This window comes from Gekko japonicus, unplaced genomic scaffold (genome assembly GCF_001447785.1).
Source record: "Gekko japonicus isolate JY-2015 unplaced genomic scaffold, Gekko_japonicus_V1.1 scaffold3479, whole genome shotgun sequence".
Taxonomy (NCBI): Eukaryota; Metazoa; Chordata; class Lepidosauria; order Squamata; family Gekkonidae; genus Gekko; species Gekko japonicus.
In genome coordinates this window covers 93383-111577 of record NW_015159813.1, presented here as the reverse complement: position 1 = coordinate 111577, position 18195 = coordinate 93383, and the positions used below count along the sequence as shown (strand labels likewise).

General features: G+C 41.4%; 1 protein-coding gene across 2 annotated transcripts in view; it reads right to left on the bottom strand.

Moving 5' to 3' along the window:
- Positions 1–1959: 1959 nt before the first annotated feature.
- The window catches only part of LOC107107420 (ATP-binding cassette sub-family G member 1), a 57064-nt gene continuing 40828 nt past the window's right edge, over positions 1960–18195 (bottom strand). The window contains exons 7-15 of one of the 2 annotated variants that reach the window (XM_015407723.1): positions 17356–17479; positions 14182–14296; positions 12667–12857; positions 10624–10725; positions 9889–10057; positions 7704–7804; positions 6549–6707; positions 3797–3915; positions 1960–2185 (exon numbers count right to left, since the gene is read on the bottom strand). In XM_015407723.1, coding sequence (XP_015263209.1) covers positions 1960–2185; positions 3797–3915; positions 6549–6707; positions 7704–7804; positions 9889–10057; positions 10624–10725; positions 12667–12857; positions 14182–14296; positions 17356–17479 — 1306 coding nt within the window. The remainder of the gene's footprint in view (positions 2186–3796; positions 3916–6548; positions 6708–7703; positions 7805–9888; positions 10058–10623; positions 10726–12666; positions 12858–14181; positions 14297–17355; positions 17480–18195) is intronic. The other variant, XM_015407731.1, reaches the window with a different exon arrangement.

Genomic DNA, 18195 nt, shown 5'->3' with positions numbered 1-18195 from the left:
ACAACATGCTTTTGACAGAGCTGGGAATAGTTACACAGTGCTCAACTGGTTGTAATATCATTTTTAAAAAACCCTAGAAAGCTGAAGGTGTTTGTAATTTATTGGGTCAAATGGGAAAAATAAATGTCTTTATTGACTCAGGAAAAATAGATAACGGTGGAATCCAACTCCTTTGGGTAATTAGCTGCATTGAGAACATCATGTACAAAGGGTCCAGAGTACAGTGACATCAGGATACATTGTCAAGACAGACTGCTGTTAATTTTGGATACAAGTGTTCTTGGATGCCTGTGAGTTAGTTAGTGGTGCAGATCTGTATCTTCTCATATATAAAAAGCAAATCATACTAAATTATCCCCATCAGTATAAAGAATTTCACAAAACAATCCTAAATGTATTTAAACATAACAGGAACCTCTCTAGAAGGTGTGACTCATCTTCAATCTTATCTGTTAGAAAAGTCATCGGGAGGGGGGTTAACAAACATCTCACCACAGTGCCTAAAATAGCCCGTTCTAGCTTTTAGTGGGTCACCCGCACAAAACAGCACGTCAGCATCTACCCAATCTGAATGCTTTGAGCTCGATGTGGCTTTCATATCTTTATCAAGCCTGTACCTTTCTCCAGCAATGTTTATTATGTGGATAACTATCTCATTTAGATAGCTATGTAAAGCCACAAACTGAACCAAATTCTGCCAAAATATATGGAGCCACTATTTGCTGAAATCGAAATTTGGCTCTTCTGGTTATTCAACATCAAGATTAACTTGAATTGGAAGGAAAACCAAATGTAAATGGGTGACAAAATGGATTGATTATTCTTTAGATCAATCCAGGCATGCTTACATGGTTTGATTTCACTGGGCTTAAGGGCACCTAACTTTTTGCTGGACTGCAGCCAGTATGGGTTAAGGACTGGTAGAAAACTGGATTGCTTCATTTTGTCATGTGAAGATGGCCTTTCCCCCTCCCCCTCAAAAAACTAGAGGTAACTACAGAGACACTGTGGACACTTTTTAAAAACTTTACCATAAACATTCTTAACATTGAACCACTGACATTCCTTAAAAATATTCCCTAAAACATTCAAATGTGATTTGAAACATGATTCTGTATTTTTGGAACTGGAATTCTTAGCTTCCACTTTCATGGGAGGTAGTTAATTTGGATAATGAAATCTTTCAAATATCACAAGAAAACTGAAGGATATTGCAAAAGCAGACTGCTATAAGGAATTTTCCGTACTCTGGAATTTCTTTACAACACTTACTAGGAATTTGTCATTTTATCTTCATATTACAATTTTGGGAATATGAGACCAGCTCATAAGAATAAAGCTCCAGAGCTCTGCATGTAAAGAAGAACCAAATTACTTGTATTCTTTTTTTAAAAAAAATCCATTCATTAAAAATTATTTTGTTAAAGTTTGAGGATTTGTGGATTTCTGCTTTCATGGAGGATTTCAGGTAAAGGGGGGACGTGCAGAAAATGCAGGAAACTTGCAGTGATGAAGTCAGGGTGCAAAAGGAAGAGGTGATCTTACATTCTTCACATTTCCACTTGGTTACTGACAGAACGGAGATGAACAATTCCCAGCCGTTCTCTACTTGGCTGCCAGGACTACAGCTACCTTCCAAGAAACAGTTTTCATGAAAGAAAGTTCCTGTGATCAGTACTGACACTTCTGCACATTCAAAACAGCACTTCAAAATTCCCCTCTAGTTCTTCTTCCTAGATAAAGCCAGGCAGCATAACAAAAAGATGACCTAACCCAACCGAACTGATTACCATAACTAGGCATCCACTTATCCAATATTACATGGTTTTCTACAGGCTAGATCACAAAACCATTTGCGACTGGGGTCTGGAAACTTGTCTGCCACCATCAGGCAATAAACACAGTCCACAACTGCATGAATAGTGTTCTCCCTATGGGCTTGATACATACGTTCTCTTTCTACCTCTCTGCTCGGATTTTATATCTGAGGACAAAGTAGGCAACAAGGCGTAGGGCTATGAAGAAAATGCCAAGCACAATGAAATCCAGGTAAAGTTTTGCATTTTCTACATCCAGCTCTCGAAGGATATCCTTTGATTTTTGAAAGTGGCAAATTTCTTCATCGCAGTGGAGATCTTCACGATCCAACCCATAGATGGAAAGAATAACACCCTCAAACCCATATCTAGAGAGAGAAGGATATTATACAAAGTCAAAACAGATCAGGACATATACCATACATTTTGAATTCATTGCTGCTTTCATGTTAGGGAATGTTAATTATATTTACATCAATCAGGACTCTAAAAAATATTAGATGTCCAATTAGATAAGAGCTATCCATATGCAAAAGTAGGCTTCCATAAGCTAACAGGTACTATGCGGATTAATATCCCCGCCAAAAAAAACCCCACTGCAGATAAACGATTGGAAGTGTTTTCAGATTACCAATCACATGTTGGGGGGAACAGGTGAGGAGCCTGAATTCAGGTTAAACTTCTGTAAAACTCTGCATTATCATTGGTCGCTTACATATAAATATCAGAGGCTGCCTTACATCAAATAATTTCATTGATCTACATAGCTCAGTACTGTCTATTCTGATTGGTATTACTTCTCCAGGTGTCAGGTAGAGGTGGGTCTGTCCCAGCCTTGCTTCCTGAGATCCTTTAACTGCAGGTAGAGCAAGTTTGGTGTAGTGGTTAAGTGCGCGGACTCTAATCTGGGAGAACCGGGTTTGATTCCCCACTCCTACACTCGCAGCTGCTGGATGACCTCAAACTGAAGAAGGCCCCCAATATGGCGGAAACGCGTCAGGTAATGTGTATTGGCCCTTGTGTTCAGGCCACTTGAACTTTTTAATGAGGCTTTCATTGGGCCCTTATTTGTTTTTAACGGTCTTTCTAATAAATACATGTTTTTGTATATTATAAGTTTCAACTAGGTTTTTAATATTGGCCCTTTATCAGACTTCTTTCTTACCCCTGTGGTTATTGATCCCAGCTTTTGGGTCAAGTTTGTTTTCCCCTCCCTGTGTCTTACTTTCAAGCCACAGTTCTGTCAGAGGTGTTCTTGAAAACAGCAGTTTCTGTCAGAGCTCTCTCAGCCCCACCTACCTCACAGGGTGTCTGTTGTGGGGAGGGGAAAGGAGTTTGTAAGCTGCTCTGAGACTCTGAGTGAAGGGCAGGGTATAAATCCAATCTCTTCTCTTCTTCAGTTATCAGGGACTGAACTTGGGACCTTCTGCATGCAAATGGCAAGAATCTCCATTTTACAGATGGAACACAGGTTGAGTGTAAGTGACATATTCAGGGGCTCTCAAAGAGTCTGTTGAACTGAGCTTTGAACCCAGGTTTTTAAGGCCCAAGCATTACATGACATCTACTGAATCAAACTGGCTCATACAAATATGATCTCTGTAACATCAAATTGCTCTCAAACTTTCTTATGTGTGGCTTAAAGAGAGAGATCCAAAGGTGCCATCCTGCGTGCAGCTTTTTAGCTCACAGAATAACTTTTAAAAAACAACATTTTCTGGCGCTGTCTTTATTTTCTGCACTGAATTGCAGAAAGAGCACCCTCCCCATGCCCCCTTAGTGTACCGCCAGTAAGTGGCTGGCTTAGGCCAACTCCCTTCATCAATAGATGCCTTAAGGTACTTGCCAAATGTGTATATATTTTTTTGTCTAAAAAGTTCTTTAACTTTTAAAAAGAGTCCCCAAAGGAGGCATTATAAAAATGTCAAAAACTTGGCACAAGTACAGATGAGGAAGTATGAGGTATTGTTGAAATATACCTGACATACGAGATGTAAGACATCCACTGGAGGTATGCTGGAATGGTGTCAAAGCTGACAAAGAATCCTGAGAAGAGGAGAACTGGGATCGCTGTAACAGGACCTACAAATGTTGCCACCTAAGAAAAACAAACAGAAAACAAACCTGTTGTCAAAGGCTTTTTAAAAAATATTTTTAATTGAAGAACTAATATTGCTTACAACCAAAAAAAGAAAAGTACATAAATTGTATATCACATCATCTAATGTTTAAACTAAATTATATCAATTTGACCTATATGTCCTTACATTATATTTATATCTCTTTATGTAAGTGGTGTTCTTCTTTTTTCATTTTTTTCAAAATGATAATTAATTATGCATTGAAACATACATGATAATTATTGGCTTCCTAAGTTCCAGCATCTTCTATCTTCTGTTATAATCTGATAATACAGTTGATTGACTAGTATAGTATACATTGGAGCCCAGAAAACCATTAGGTCTATAGAAGCTTACAATGTAAGCTAGGGGAGAACCTTCTCCCCCACCCCATGACCTACAATATGAGAGCACATACCTGTCTGCTCCCTACCAGCCCCCCAAACTTTATATACATCGAGCTAATAAATATGTAGCTTGCTATTGTGAGAACATTACACAATTACATTACATCAAGCTCTATTTCACCATCCTCTGTTTCTTCAGAAACATGAAGCTTGCTGCTTTTGACTGGAGTCAATGGTGAATGAGTCTTCCTTTTAATGTCCTGGCCCCACTGGTGGACCTCCTGATGGCACTGGTATTTCTGGCCACTGTGTGACACAGAGTGTTGGACTGGATGGGCCTTTGGCCTGATCCAACATTGGTGTCTCTTATGTTCTTATGTTCTTTTTGCAGCTCGAATTTCGGTTTGCTCTCATTAACGCAAACCTAATGCAGATAACAAAGCTGATCCAGAAACAGAGTCATATGCAATATATTGAGTTTGCTGATATTCCACAAACATTTTACCAGACCGCAACCAACGGTATTTTATACCTGCTGCCTGGAGTTTAGAAGTAATAGGTTTTAAGTCTCTTTGAATCTTAAGCATTTCTGGGGGAAGGTCCGGAAATACAAGTATTTTGCTTCCTTGAAAATCCAAGCCGCTCTGCTGAGGCACTTCCATCAAGATTTTCCTTTTAGTCCGATAGTCTGCTAGCTCCACCACTATGTCTCTGCCAGAAGGGGCAACCTGGGAAGAATCTGTTGTTTTACCTACGGGGTAAGCTCGCAGTATCAATGGTGTCACTCCCTCCTCTAATTTTAAAGAGGCAGGCAGCCAGGCAGGCATGAAAATTGAAAGGTCAGTTGTTGCTTCGACATTTGATGAAAAACTGTGAAATTTCAAGTTTTTGTCTCTTATACAAGACACCATCATCATGAAATTTTCTCTAGACCAACTGTCTTGAGATGAGGTTCCAAGCTTTTTTCCCAGGGAGGCGACTTTCTTTAATGCTTCTTCTGCTTTTTGAGCAGTTTGCTTATATTGAGACTCCAATTCCTCCATGCGTTGGGCTAGAGGTGATATCATACCCATAATATCTTGCCTTAGCTCTTGATGTTGTCTCCCCAATGTTTCTAATAAAAACTTTGGTGTGAGGAGAGAGTCAGCAGTATATGTATCACCATTGCCTGAAGAAGCTGAAGAGGTACTGGCAAATTCAGCAGATGCAAAAAATTCCTTTAGCAAAGGCGCTCCCCTGGCATTCTTTTGATTCTTTTTGCCCTTAGAAGCTTTAGGCAGCATATTTTAGGTCAGGTTTGTTTGAAAATAGTCAATTAGAATTGATTTAAGAGCAAGAGGTCTGGGAGCAGCCTGTAATGGCTTCTGGTCAACAAATGATTGAAGCCCTTCGAAGGCTTTCACGGCTGGAGTTCATTAGTTGTTGTAGATTTTCTGGGCTGTATGGACATGGTCTTGGCATTATAGGACCTGAGGTTTTGCCAGCAGCTGTGACTGTCATCCTCAGAGGTATAACACAGAAAGATGGAGTACTCTCTGGGTCAAGATAGATATAGAGAGTACTCCATCTTTCTGTGTTATACCTCTGAAGATGCCAGTCACAGCTGCTGGTAAAACGTCAAGTCCTACAATGCCAAGACCACAGCCATACAGCCCAGAAAATCTACAACAACTAAAGAAAACAAATATACTACTAGCAGAAAAACATACTGTAATTTGTCAGAACTAGTCCTGTAAACACTTCTGTATACTCATTGTTTTAAAACATTTTCAGTTACTGCAGTAGACCTTACTCAGAAAACATTATGCAATGACAAACTGTATCTTCTGCTTTTAAGACTGCACCACAAGCTGATGGTTACTGTGCAGCTTGTGCGTCCTTGCACCTGCTTTATTATAAAAATCTGTAACACACGAATGTGCCTCCCTTTTTTCAGAAACTCAGTGGGCTCATCCCAAAGCCACCACTAAAGCTGTGTTCAGCACTGGAAGTACAGTATCAAAACTCCACTCTCCCTCCAGGACTCTTTTTTGCATGACCATGGCTCAGTGGTAGAGCATCCTCTTGGCATTCAGAGGGTCCCAGGTTCAACCCCCAGCATCTACAATTAAAACGACCAGGACGTAGGTGATGTGAAAGACTTCTGCTTGAAACGTATTCCATCTTGACAGCTTCTTCCAGCATGTCAAAGCCCAGCAAGTGAATTTATATGCTATGACCGCTAAAAGGAACAGGGGCATGCATTCTTTTAAAAAGTGCACTACCTGGAGCGAGGTGGAAGCTGCACCAATCAAAAGACCCAAAGACTGAGCCACTAGTGATGTCATTGTTCCCAGTGCTGCAAAAAGGACAAATCGCAGAGCATCGGATGGTTGGGCTGTCATCCAGTATACAATGCTACAATAAGCTACAGGAAACATAACCTGCAGGAAAAACAAACATATTTCAATTAATGCATAATTACTGATGTCAAAACTGAAATACAAGATTTTACTTTATTTTAGTAATGGGGCGGCACTTCCAGCTATGCTACTTCTACTAATTCTACACTTATGCCCAATGCCATTGTTAGGCAATGCATTATATGTATCAGTCAGGACAGCTGTCAGAGTCCTCTAGCATCTTCCAGATTAGCATGAACCATCTTTTGATATTAACTAATTTGTAAAAAAAGAGAGACCAGAATAGAACAGTAGATAACAGCAGCGTTTGTGATAACTGTGAAATGGTTGTCATTATTACCATTAAACTGAGTGTGGAGGAAAGACCTGTATGCTCCTAGACTCCTAGAGGGCTGCAAAGTGTCTCTCTGTGCTCTGCACATGCATGCACAATTGACCTATCAGGGTCCCTGTTAGTGAAGACCAGGCTATGTATTACCAGGGTTGGGCATGTTTTTTCTGCTCTGCATTGTTGCTGTCAGTTGCCACCCACTGGCAGCCAGTCATTTATATAGGAGAAAATGAGAGGGTTCACTCAGACCTGCTCCTGATTTATCAAGGGTCTGGAATGAAAGACTGATCTTCACCCCCTCCCAACTGATGCAGCAACTCAGATTTTATCTCATCAAATTCAGTGGGAGCCAATGGGAACTGAACCAACTGATCCATCTGCACAGTTTCTCCCACTTCCCACCATCATCTGTATATGCCTCTACTCAGTCGTCTGTTTCTTGGCATAATTAACAGTGGAATTTAGAGGTTTCAAGACCATAACAAAAGGAGAAGATGTTGGAAAACATCCATTATAGATATAGCTAATGTAATTCATGGCTGTATTACAAATGGTTCACATAAATTAAAAACTTACAAATGTTCTTCACTGCTTTCTATTATGCATAAAAAGAACGCATTCAGGAAGGGCTGTTATCTGGCTTGTGTTCATACAAAATACTTTGTGGAATGCAAAATATTGCTTACCTGAAAAGGGACATCAGCCATTGTTTTTGCTAAGTAGTAGGCCTTCAGACTATACCAATAATTCAGATGTTCTCTAAGAAATACACCCATCTCCAGAGGAACTATGTCAAACAATTAAAGAAATACATAGTCAAACTGATTGTAATTCTTCATTATAATACTGCTACAGATATCTGTCTGCTGTGAAGTGTGTGTGTCGGCCTTTATACTCTGCAGGCTCCAGGAACTGCTCCTCAGTTGCATTCATCAAGCAGAAAACATTTAATCTAGGCATTTGAGGCTCAGGGCTACATGAAGTGGCTTTTCCCAAAGAGCCTGCAGATTTCTCTGAAAGGAAGCAGTAGGGTTGCGGCGCGGCGGGGGGGAGGGGAGGGGGGGGGGGGGGGGGGGGGGGGGCTGTCAGCCAGTGCTGTGACATCACTTTGGGGGAAACCTGAAAGGATGCCAGTCTAGGAATTGTCAAAAATTCTGTGGTTTCTTATAGAGTTTTGGCTAATTCCTAGAGGTGTGTGACATTACTTCTGCATTTCCACAGAAGTGATGTCACACCATCACCCAACCGCCATTTTTTCAGAACAGTGGCAGGAAATGCCAGCTAGGAGCGAGGACCCGCAACCGTAGGAAGCAGAAAGGCAGACTCTCCAGGCCCACTTCATTATGGTCACTGAGTTACTTGAGTAAGTGTCGAGTGTCCTTGTCTTCCTGTGCCTAAATTGCTGCCATTTGAACCCAGATTTAAAAGGATGCTGTACTAGCTCAGGATTAATGGACTTCCTGCACCTTCCACTGAAGTCGTTGTGTCTTCAAGGGCTAAATCTGAAGACTCCCACAGCCCTCTCTGCATGGATGCTGCCTAGAATCTCATCATTTCTTGCCTCACCATATCAATTCACTGCTTCACTACCACTCACCTATAAAACTTTGCTGGGGGATAAATTTACATGTATTTGCTGCTTCCAGTTATAATCTTGAAGTCCTTCTATAAGAAGAGCAAGCTCTAATTTATATACATCTCTCCCTTATATACAATTGAGTAAGACGCAGCGTCACGCAGCAGAGAGAAAATGCGCACCAACAGTGTTTGGAGGCTTGAACTGTCCATCAGAAGCTTACCCAGCTTCCATTGGCTGTGTTGCCTAAGTCCCACCTCAGAACACAAAGGCTGTAGCCCTGCCTCTGCACCCGGTCCCCTCAGATGTCAGACTACTGCTGACAATCACCTGGTGGGTGAGTGCAACCGGGGATCACTTGATGAGCGGCGGCGGCGGAGATAAGCCGCTCGCCGCCGCCCGACTCCACCCCCCCAACTAGCCAGGGCTGGAGGGAATCAGTGGAAGGCCTGCTTTAATTTTCGCTGCTCCCCCCCCACCTTCGCCAGCTTTCCGGGGGCAGCAGGCGAGGGGCGGCAGCAGCGCTGAGCCAACCCCCGACACCCCTTTTTCCTCCCTACCCCCCTTCCTCTCTCTCTCTTCCTTTTTCCCTATCTCCCTTCATTCTGTCCCTCTCTCACTTTCTCCCTTCATCCCCATATCTTTGACTTCTTCCCCCCCTCCTCCCTCCCTCCCTGTCTGTCTGGCTTACTGACTGTCTGTCCATGTCTCCCCCCCTCACCCTTCTTTATTTCTTCCTTCCTTCCTCTCTTTTTCCAAACCCCTCTATCTATCCATCTACCTATTTATCTACCACCCACCCACCCTACCTTTCTAGGGCCCATTGTCTTTGTCCACAATGGGCTTTGCTCCCTAGTCATTAGATAAGCAAACTGATTTCTACAAAGTTCATGGCCAAATGTTTCACAACCTCAAGAGTCTTGTGAGTGGCTCTATCAGTGTTCTACCAGCAGAAGTTGAAAACAGAGAATCACAAAGAGCTGAAAAGGTGAATTATTTCTAGTTCAGACCAACATGTAGATGCTGAATAATGCCACATTATTGGTGAATTTTCTTCAAAAGGACATTTAAAGAGAAAAAAAACCCCACTACAATGTTTATCAGTAAATGTGCTCACCCAATTTCAAAGCCAAATCAACAGAGAATGATGATAATGATGATCATCATAAGAATAAAGTTCCTGGCAAAGTCAAGGGTATGGCACCCTGTGAGTTATTATGTTCTAGGACTGTTTGTTTCATGTCACATAGAAAATACCTTCTTTATAAATTATATCAAGTGTTGTTGTTACTCACATGTAAGCACTGTTGGCATGAGAGCAGCAAACATAAGAAACAACATTGAAAAAAAGAGGAAGCCGGAATTGCTCAGAACTTTCTTTGCTTCATTTCCAATACCCAAATACAGCAGTCCTATGAGGAGTCCAATCCCAATGTGTGACATGATCCGTAGATGTGTCAGAACCTGAATGTCAGGCAAAAGTATACTTGTTATGAGTTCTCTGGGTGTCTAGTAAGTACAGTCTATTTTGTGGAGATACAGGTTTATGATCTGTATCACATAATTGAATGCATATCATGTTATAAATCTGGCTTTTAGAACATTTGTACACAGCAATGTGGCTTCATACTAGGCTACCCCGAAGGGCTTACTCTGCTTACTGCCACCAATTAAATAGACCACAGCAAAGAAAAGAGCCCGCATTTTCCACTCTCCTAAATTTTCCCAGAAAACAGCTCTTAGTTACATAGATCTAACTAATTTGCCCTAAATATAGACTTTAGAAGTAACATTTTGGATTATTAAATTCTCAGGGCAGGGGCTTGTCTTGTTAACTAAGCATCATGTCTTCTGATGACCCCCAAGGCTCCATTCCATTAACAGTGGTACTCTGATATTATCTGAGGAAAACAAACAGAATTCTTGTGCTGCCTGTTTTTATGCAAAGCATACAGATATTATGCTTCTATGTTTTAAAATGGGTAACTACAATACACCATTGTTGTTTAAGTATTTAAAAATAGCCTTACCGAATCCCTCATTATGGTGAGAAAGGTTCTTTTAAATAAGATGCAAAACTGAGTAAGGCAGCTGGCTGAGAAACTGTGACAACCTTCTGTGGATGACGAATCCTGAGGGAATAAATAAACAAAAAATTAAATGTGAGATCTTCTGTTTTTCCAGTAACTGTAATGAACGTAATGTTGCATGCGGATCTTTGAGACTGCTCTTCATTCCCAGTTGAGCCACCAACTGACTGGTAGGGTCAGTAATTCTTGACTTCAGTTTCTCTTTTGTCTCATCCTTAGTATAAACAAGACAAATGTATCACATTCCTAGTTGCGAGGTGCTATCTGGTGTATTTGCTCTGAGCGTTGATTGTTGCAAACGTCCATCTTCATTGCATGGTCTTAAGTATTTTTAAAAATATATATACATCATTGCAAGCATCTTATAGGATCTTATAAAAGGAAAAGGGAAACATAGACAGAGAGGCCTAGATAGTCTCCATAATTCCAGACAGTTTAGAATCAGAATTCAATGATGGAAGATATCAAGTCTAATTTCCATGGAAGCATAATGCAAGTGTTCTAAATGCCACTGGCCAAAAAGATCACAGGAAAACATTGCAGAATTATTGAGGTGGTTCCTGTGCTGACAAATTACCAACTGAACACACCAAACGCATGTAGTAACTCTTTAAATTAATTAATTTGTCAGATAAAAACAGAAATTTCTGCTAGATGTCTGTATCACCTAGACCAGCCTTTAGATTAGACAGATGAATAATAAGCCCTGTAAAACACACTGTACCATTCCACGTGTAATAGCAATGGTTTGGTGTTACATGAATTATCCAATTTCTGCCTGTACTTCCTGCTTTATTATAAGCCATCATTTGTCATTACATCCAAATCATATACACAAACAGAAATTGAGACCCATCAAAAAGCTGCTGTTTCCAGTACTGATCTACAGGCAAACTATGTTGTGTGCTAACCATCATTAGCCTGGTTCAGATGTCATGGAAAACTATGTTTTACTAGCAAGTTTAAGCTGCCAGGAAAGGCAAGGATCATAGAAGCAGGTGGTTAGGCTCAAACTACCAAGAATCTTGTTCACACCCTCAAACTTGACAAGCTAAGAAGTACCCAACACAACTGGACAAACTGGCACTCTGAGACCATTTGATCCCGTTACTGCCATTATACAGTCAAAGGGCGATTTTGCATCTAGCATTCACTCCACATTTTCTCAACTCAGAGGAAAAATTGCAGCTCAAAATATCGTTGTGGCAATGCTGTACTGACTGCAAAGTCACCCCTGAACAGCCATAAATCTATGCAGAAGGTACCATAAAATCCCATGATCAAAGGAAGCGAAAGCAGCATGCAATGCAGAGGGGAGTTTCTGTTCCAATGTGGGTTTCGTAAAATGACAGAGGGAAAAGCCAATGCAGAATCACCCTAAGTCAGAACGGATGCAACAGATTTTATCTACAAAGTATTTAATAAAATGATCACACCAGGCTATAGAGCAGTCCACCTTCTCCAGTAGGCCAGAACCCAATAGGCCCTTGATGACTTGGAACAGCTCCTCAGGTCTTATACTGTGAGGATGTAATGGTGGCAGAGAAATACGGATTACCCATGCTAGATTTGTCTCAAGTCTTTCTCTAATGTCACTCCAGCTGTCTCCCTTGTCTTTTCGTTGCCATAGCCCCTCAGCAAACCACAACGCTTCCTGGGGTCTAAGACCTGAGAGATGTGCCTAGGAATGATTGTGTCAGTTTCCCAAGTCATTTCTTCATCCCATTGGGTCAACCAGGGTATCAGCAAGAAGAGCTGACCATAACAGCAGAAAAATGCTCTAATGCCTTCTGAAAACCAATGGATCTATTAGGCTATGGGGGGAGAGCATCTGAAACGATCCCCCACCCCAGCAGAGTCTTGGTAGCCTGTGCCCCTGTCACCGACAGTGATACAGAATTTATTCTTGAACTGCTAATTGACTTCAGTGGCATTATCCCAGGAGAAGCTACTTGGGGGACTCCAGCCCAGTTTATTTTTTACCAATTTCCTTCCCGTTTCACTAATCATTTTCATCTGAATTACCTCCTCAGATGGTCTGTGCCACAGGAAAGGATTAAGTTCACTTTCTCCTCCAGAGTCTCTCTTGTAATCTGCATCACACATTCTATCTTGAACTGCTCTTACTAGCCGGTTGTTCTGGTCTCCATACTCACCAGAGGCAACCTCCATCACTAAACAAAGCAAACAGAAGGGAACTATTCACTCCACCTTCATGTGAACTGTTCATGAAAGAGACAAATACCTGATGCATAAAGCATTATTTTTAGCCAGAAGCACACATATATACAGAGAACAAAAACTTACAAACAGCAGGATCAGAAGACCATGTAATGGAAAGCAAAGCAGTAGCTCTGTTACACTGCTATGAAGAGCCCAAATGGATAATTTCAGTACACAAGTGCACTTAGTATATATTTGGACTCAGAAATGGGACAGCATTACACAATTTTTGGCTTTTCTGGACTCACTGTTTTGATCTATCTACCTACCTACTTGCCTACACCCATACTCCTACCACCTGGGGAAAACATGCCTCTGAGGTAGCGAGCACTTTCCCATATCAATGGTGCAAAAAAAAAAAAAACCCACAACAATTTTAGATGGAGCTTCTAAAGCACTGTAAATCAGTGGATGGGAAATTTGTGACCACACTAGAGAATGAAGCTACATAGTATACGTTTCACTAGAGCCACTAAAGTACTCTTGGAATTGCCTCAAAGGGTATCATTTTGGAATGCATCTCCACAAGAACTCCTGTCAGTGCAATACCGCTGTGCTCATGGAAGGTCTGGAAAGACCAGAGGAGGAAGAAGATAACATTTTGTTGCACCTACATGAGCCATACAGTCGACATGGGGGGGCATTTCTATGCCAGGCTCCACCCCCAGTCCCCCTGCATAAGTTATACTTTTTCCACAGGGCCATATGCATGATCTGTAGCCTGAAAACAATGCAGAATACAGGATGGACAGAGGCAGCCTGTGCATTTGTGCAAAGGACAAATCTTACATATTCTTGTATCTCTCAATTTCCCTGTTGTTTGGGTCTTCTGAACAGAACCTGGAGGTAAAGGGGCAAAGTCCTGCTTGCCTCTTCTACATATTGATTGTACCCACTTTGCCATCACTGGCCTGTAACTACTGTGAAAGCCAAATCTGTGAAGAGGGGAAGAGGGAAAGCTGTTGCTGAAACGATTTAAACTGATTAGTGGCCCATTGCTTCTGAATTAGGAAATCTGCCAACAATACACAGCAGATCAGGCAGGAGAAAGATGGGGCTTTTGTGCAAGTTATATAGGAGAAATAAAATCAGCAAATACAGCTTCTTTCACCATTACTGTTCTATGAGAGGGAAAACGATAACCCATACAAATTAACGACTCAGGAATTCTAACCTGGACAGAGTTTGGCAACCTACCACTAGATGGCAGACATTAACCAAAAAAGCGGTAAGAAATGTAAAGCTCTTTTAAGTGGAGAAACTCCTTTTGCTTACCAAAATCTGCTGGATTGTGATAGGTCGGACAACTTAATCCCAAATCTCTCAAGTATGGGACGAGGTTTAACACTTTCCCACGGTAAATGCACTGCCCTTGGCTCAAAACATAGAGCTGAGAGAAAGAAAAATAATAATATGACAAAGGCTGCTCCAAGCTGGTTACAGAATTAGGCAGTACAGTATTGATTACTTTTGCTATTCATTGCACGGACTGGGGGTGAAACAACAAGCCCACTTGCTAAGATGTGCAATCAGAGAACACTGAAACACAGTTAAACTCATGGGACATGCATTGATCAGAAAACACTGGTCATTTTTAGCCATCTGTGGTTCCAGAAGTGGGGTCAATTTTTAGAAAACACATCAAAACCCCCATATATATATATCGCAGCCAACTTATGGCACCCCATAGGATTTTCAAGGCAAGAGATGTTCAGAGATGGTTTGCCATTTCCTGCCTCTGTCTAGCAACTTTGGTGGTCTCCAAATACTAACCAGGGTGAATTCTGCTTAGGCTCGAAAACCTGAAGAGATCAGGCTAGCCTGAGCTATCCAGGTCAGAGCCCCTGAGAAAAGATCAAGGTGGGCAGCCATGTTAGTCTGTCTGTAGCAGCAGAAAAGTGCAAGAGCTCTGTAGCACCTTACAGACTAACAAAATCTATGGCAGGAAATGAGCTTTCGTGAGTCAATGCTCACTTTTTAGATACAGTAGAATGCTGTATCATTCTAGCTGTATCTGTGGAAGTGAGCAATGACTCACAAAAGCTCATACCCAGCCACAAATTTTGTTAGTCTTTAAGGTGCTACTAGATTCTTGGGCTGATTTCCCACAAGCTGCTGCTCCACGCGCGTTCCTCCCTTTGCCCCGATCGTACATGTCAATTTCACACCATGTGCTGCGCGGCCGCATTTTGCTCCGCAGCTTTTCCCGATTTTTCCCGCGTCTAGTCAATCCTGTTTTTTGAGGATTGAGTAGATGCGGGGGAAATTGGGTGAAGCTGCGGAGCAAAATGCGGCTGTGCAGCACATAGTGTGAAATTGACACGTACAATCGGGGCAAAGGAAGGAACGAGCGCGGAGCAGCAGCTTGTGGGAAATCAGTATTGCTCTTTTCTCCTGAGGTTATGTTTTGTCTGTGACTATAACAAACTGACAGGGAAGAAAGCAAAGCAAAGTTATTGAATTTGTAGCTAATTTTATAATTAAGTATTCTCCAAGGAGCTGGAATAAAGTAAATATAAATTTTAAACACTGGCATATTGTTATTAGTTATTCCAGTGTATACAGATATGCCAGTATTCACAGTGATTTACCATTAACACTGTCTTTTGTCACAAATTTCTTGAATGTATTTGTATTGGGATTTTTTAAACTTTTTGATCCTTCCACAATTTTATATCCTGACATCTCTTCTTTATTCTAGGTACATTTCTATTGAAGACACATTTCTAGGAACCAAAAGGCTTGTAGCATTGCATGTGACTTGCCTATACCACCTGCAGCTTTTGAAGAACCTTTTCAAATGTACAGTGCTCACATGAACCAGTTCTCTCACGTCCTGTGAAGCTACACTTACATGTTGAGGGTTACATGTTTGTAATCAACCACCATCCTCTAATACCTATCAGTAGATCCTTCTGCACAGAAACTTACACGAGGGCTACTCTACAATTTTCAGTACGCAATGTACAACATCGGGTTCGGAGAGTACACTTGCACAAGGCTGTGTTATATGCAGACACACAAAGTTCAGCAAAATGGCTACTGTTTTGCATTTCAAAAGAAAGCAGCAGCAGGAGGAAGCATTTGAGAGAAGAGAAGTGGTATCTTTATTCTTTCCATACCACTTCCCCAAGCTGCTTTTCTTCTCTGTCAGTTTCCAAATATATATTTACCACAGCATGAACCAGGACTGATTTGGCATTCAGAAGTGTCAAGAGGAAGTAGGTTAAGCACACCTAAGACTCCTCTGCTCTCAATTTCTCCCTCCCTCCAAGGGGTGATTTTTATTTTTAAAAAGTGTCCACCAGGTTTAGCTGCGTGCATCTGAAGAAAATTTTAATTAGGCCATACAAAAACTTAAAATGGAACCCTTTGCCTGCAGGATTAGAACTGGCGCCTGGGGGGATTAGGGTTGCCAACTCTGGCTTTGAGAATTCCTGGAGGTTTTGGGATTGAGCCTGCAGACAGCAGGGTTTGGGGAAGGATCTCAGCAGGTTATAGTACAATGTCCACCCTCCAAAGCAGCCATTTTCTCCAGGGGGACTGATCTGTGCAGTCTGGAGGTCAGCTGTAATTCCAGGAGATCTCCAGACTCCACCTAAGTGGCAACCCTAATTAAGCAATTTCCATAACTGTGGCAAATGAATAAAATTACTGCTATAATCCTAGAAATCACATTTGGTACTTATCTATTCAAACAGTAGTTTCTCCATGCAAATTCATCCCTGATTAAAATGCATTGCACAGGGAAAAAATTCTAAATGTCTGAACTGACAATTTTTCATCACAGGTAAGGTTTCCATGCAGAAGGAGACTTCTGACATTCAGACCGTTTTGAACAAGCAGTGCATATAACAGCAAAATCATGTGAAGAAACTGGTTTTGAATGGCAGATGTGAAGGGCTCCAAGACAGCTGATAGCAACATTGCAGTAATGACTCCCGAACTCTGGAGCACCTCTGTCTTTGGAGATTCAGAGTAATCAGTTTGCCATCTTTATGAAAATAGTATAATATATGTTGAATCCTATACCTCCATTCTCTGAAATGAATCCCACAGAATGTAATGGAACTTACTCCCAGGTAAGTGTGCCAAGGGCCGCAGCCCTATGCTTATAAATCTTTCAGAAAATAACTTCCATTCTTTTGCAGTTTCCCAAGATTTGATCCTGGTGTCTTATAAGGATGTCTGCCAACATGTAATGTGGAAAGGCCTTCTGAGAAGCTTAAAGCACACCCAGCATTTTAAAACAGGAAGTTTATTCAGGAAGGGGGAAAAGGACTAAAATATATTTTGACTATTAACTAAGACTTATTCACAATTCTGTGTGCAGAATATGAGGAGGCTTCCAATAAAAGTTTGTAACCTAGGAAGGGCAAGCAGTCTTTGACAGAAATACTTACACATAATGGTATGAGAAAGGGGGGGAAAACAAATTCATAATGGTACCTGATCAAAGAGCTCAAAAAGTTTGGCACTGGGCTGATGTATAGTGCAGATGACAGAGCGGCCGCCCTGGGCTAAAGCCTTCAGTAAAGATACCACTTGAAAGCAGGATGCGCTGTCCAGGCCACTGAGAAGAAAGAATTTTGCATCAAGCTAATGCTTCCACACACTAATAGGCACTTGGAATGACTTCTTCCTACGTTCCCTTGACAAGAACGAATTACATGCTATTTCACTGGGGTCTGAGCAGCAAGCATGTCCACTGGACTGTGCTTAACACTACCACTGGCAGTCACTATTCCCCCCCTATTTTGCCTTGCCATTAACAAGGTTGCTCTTGTCATGCTCTATTATGCCAGAACAATTTCTGTTCTCTCATATATGTTTTTCTTTCTTTTCTTCAGCTGTTTTCCACCTTACACATTTGCTAATAACAGGACTCATTACTTTTTAAAGGAGCTTGTTTCTAAACTGCCTTATGCATTTTAGAAAATATACGGCTGTGGACTTGAGCTTTCCAACAAACTGAGGTCAAATTATGCTCTCTGGGCTAGAAGCCTTTTGTAAAGGATGACTGAACATTTACACAACCCCTTCTGACTGCAATAAACGTCGGAGTGTACTGATCGATAGCTCTTAAGAAACCTAACAATATATGTAAAATATGGTTTGTGGGTTGCCATTGGCTCTCATTGCCATAGTAAATCAGCAACAAAGGTATTGGGGACTACAGACTTCATAACTACCTGTGCTGAGCTCAATGGGAAGGACAAGATATGAATTAACACTCCACTCCAGTGCCAAATCCACACACACACATGTACATGCAAATTCTGAGTTAGA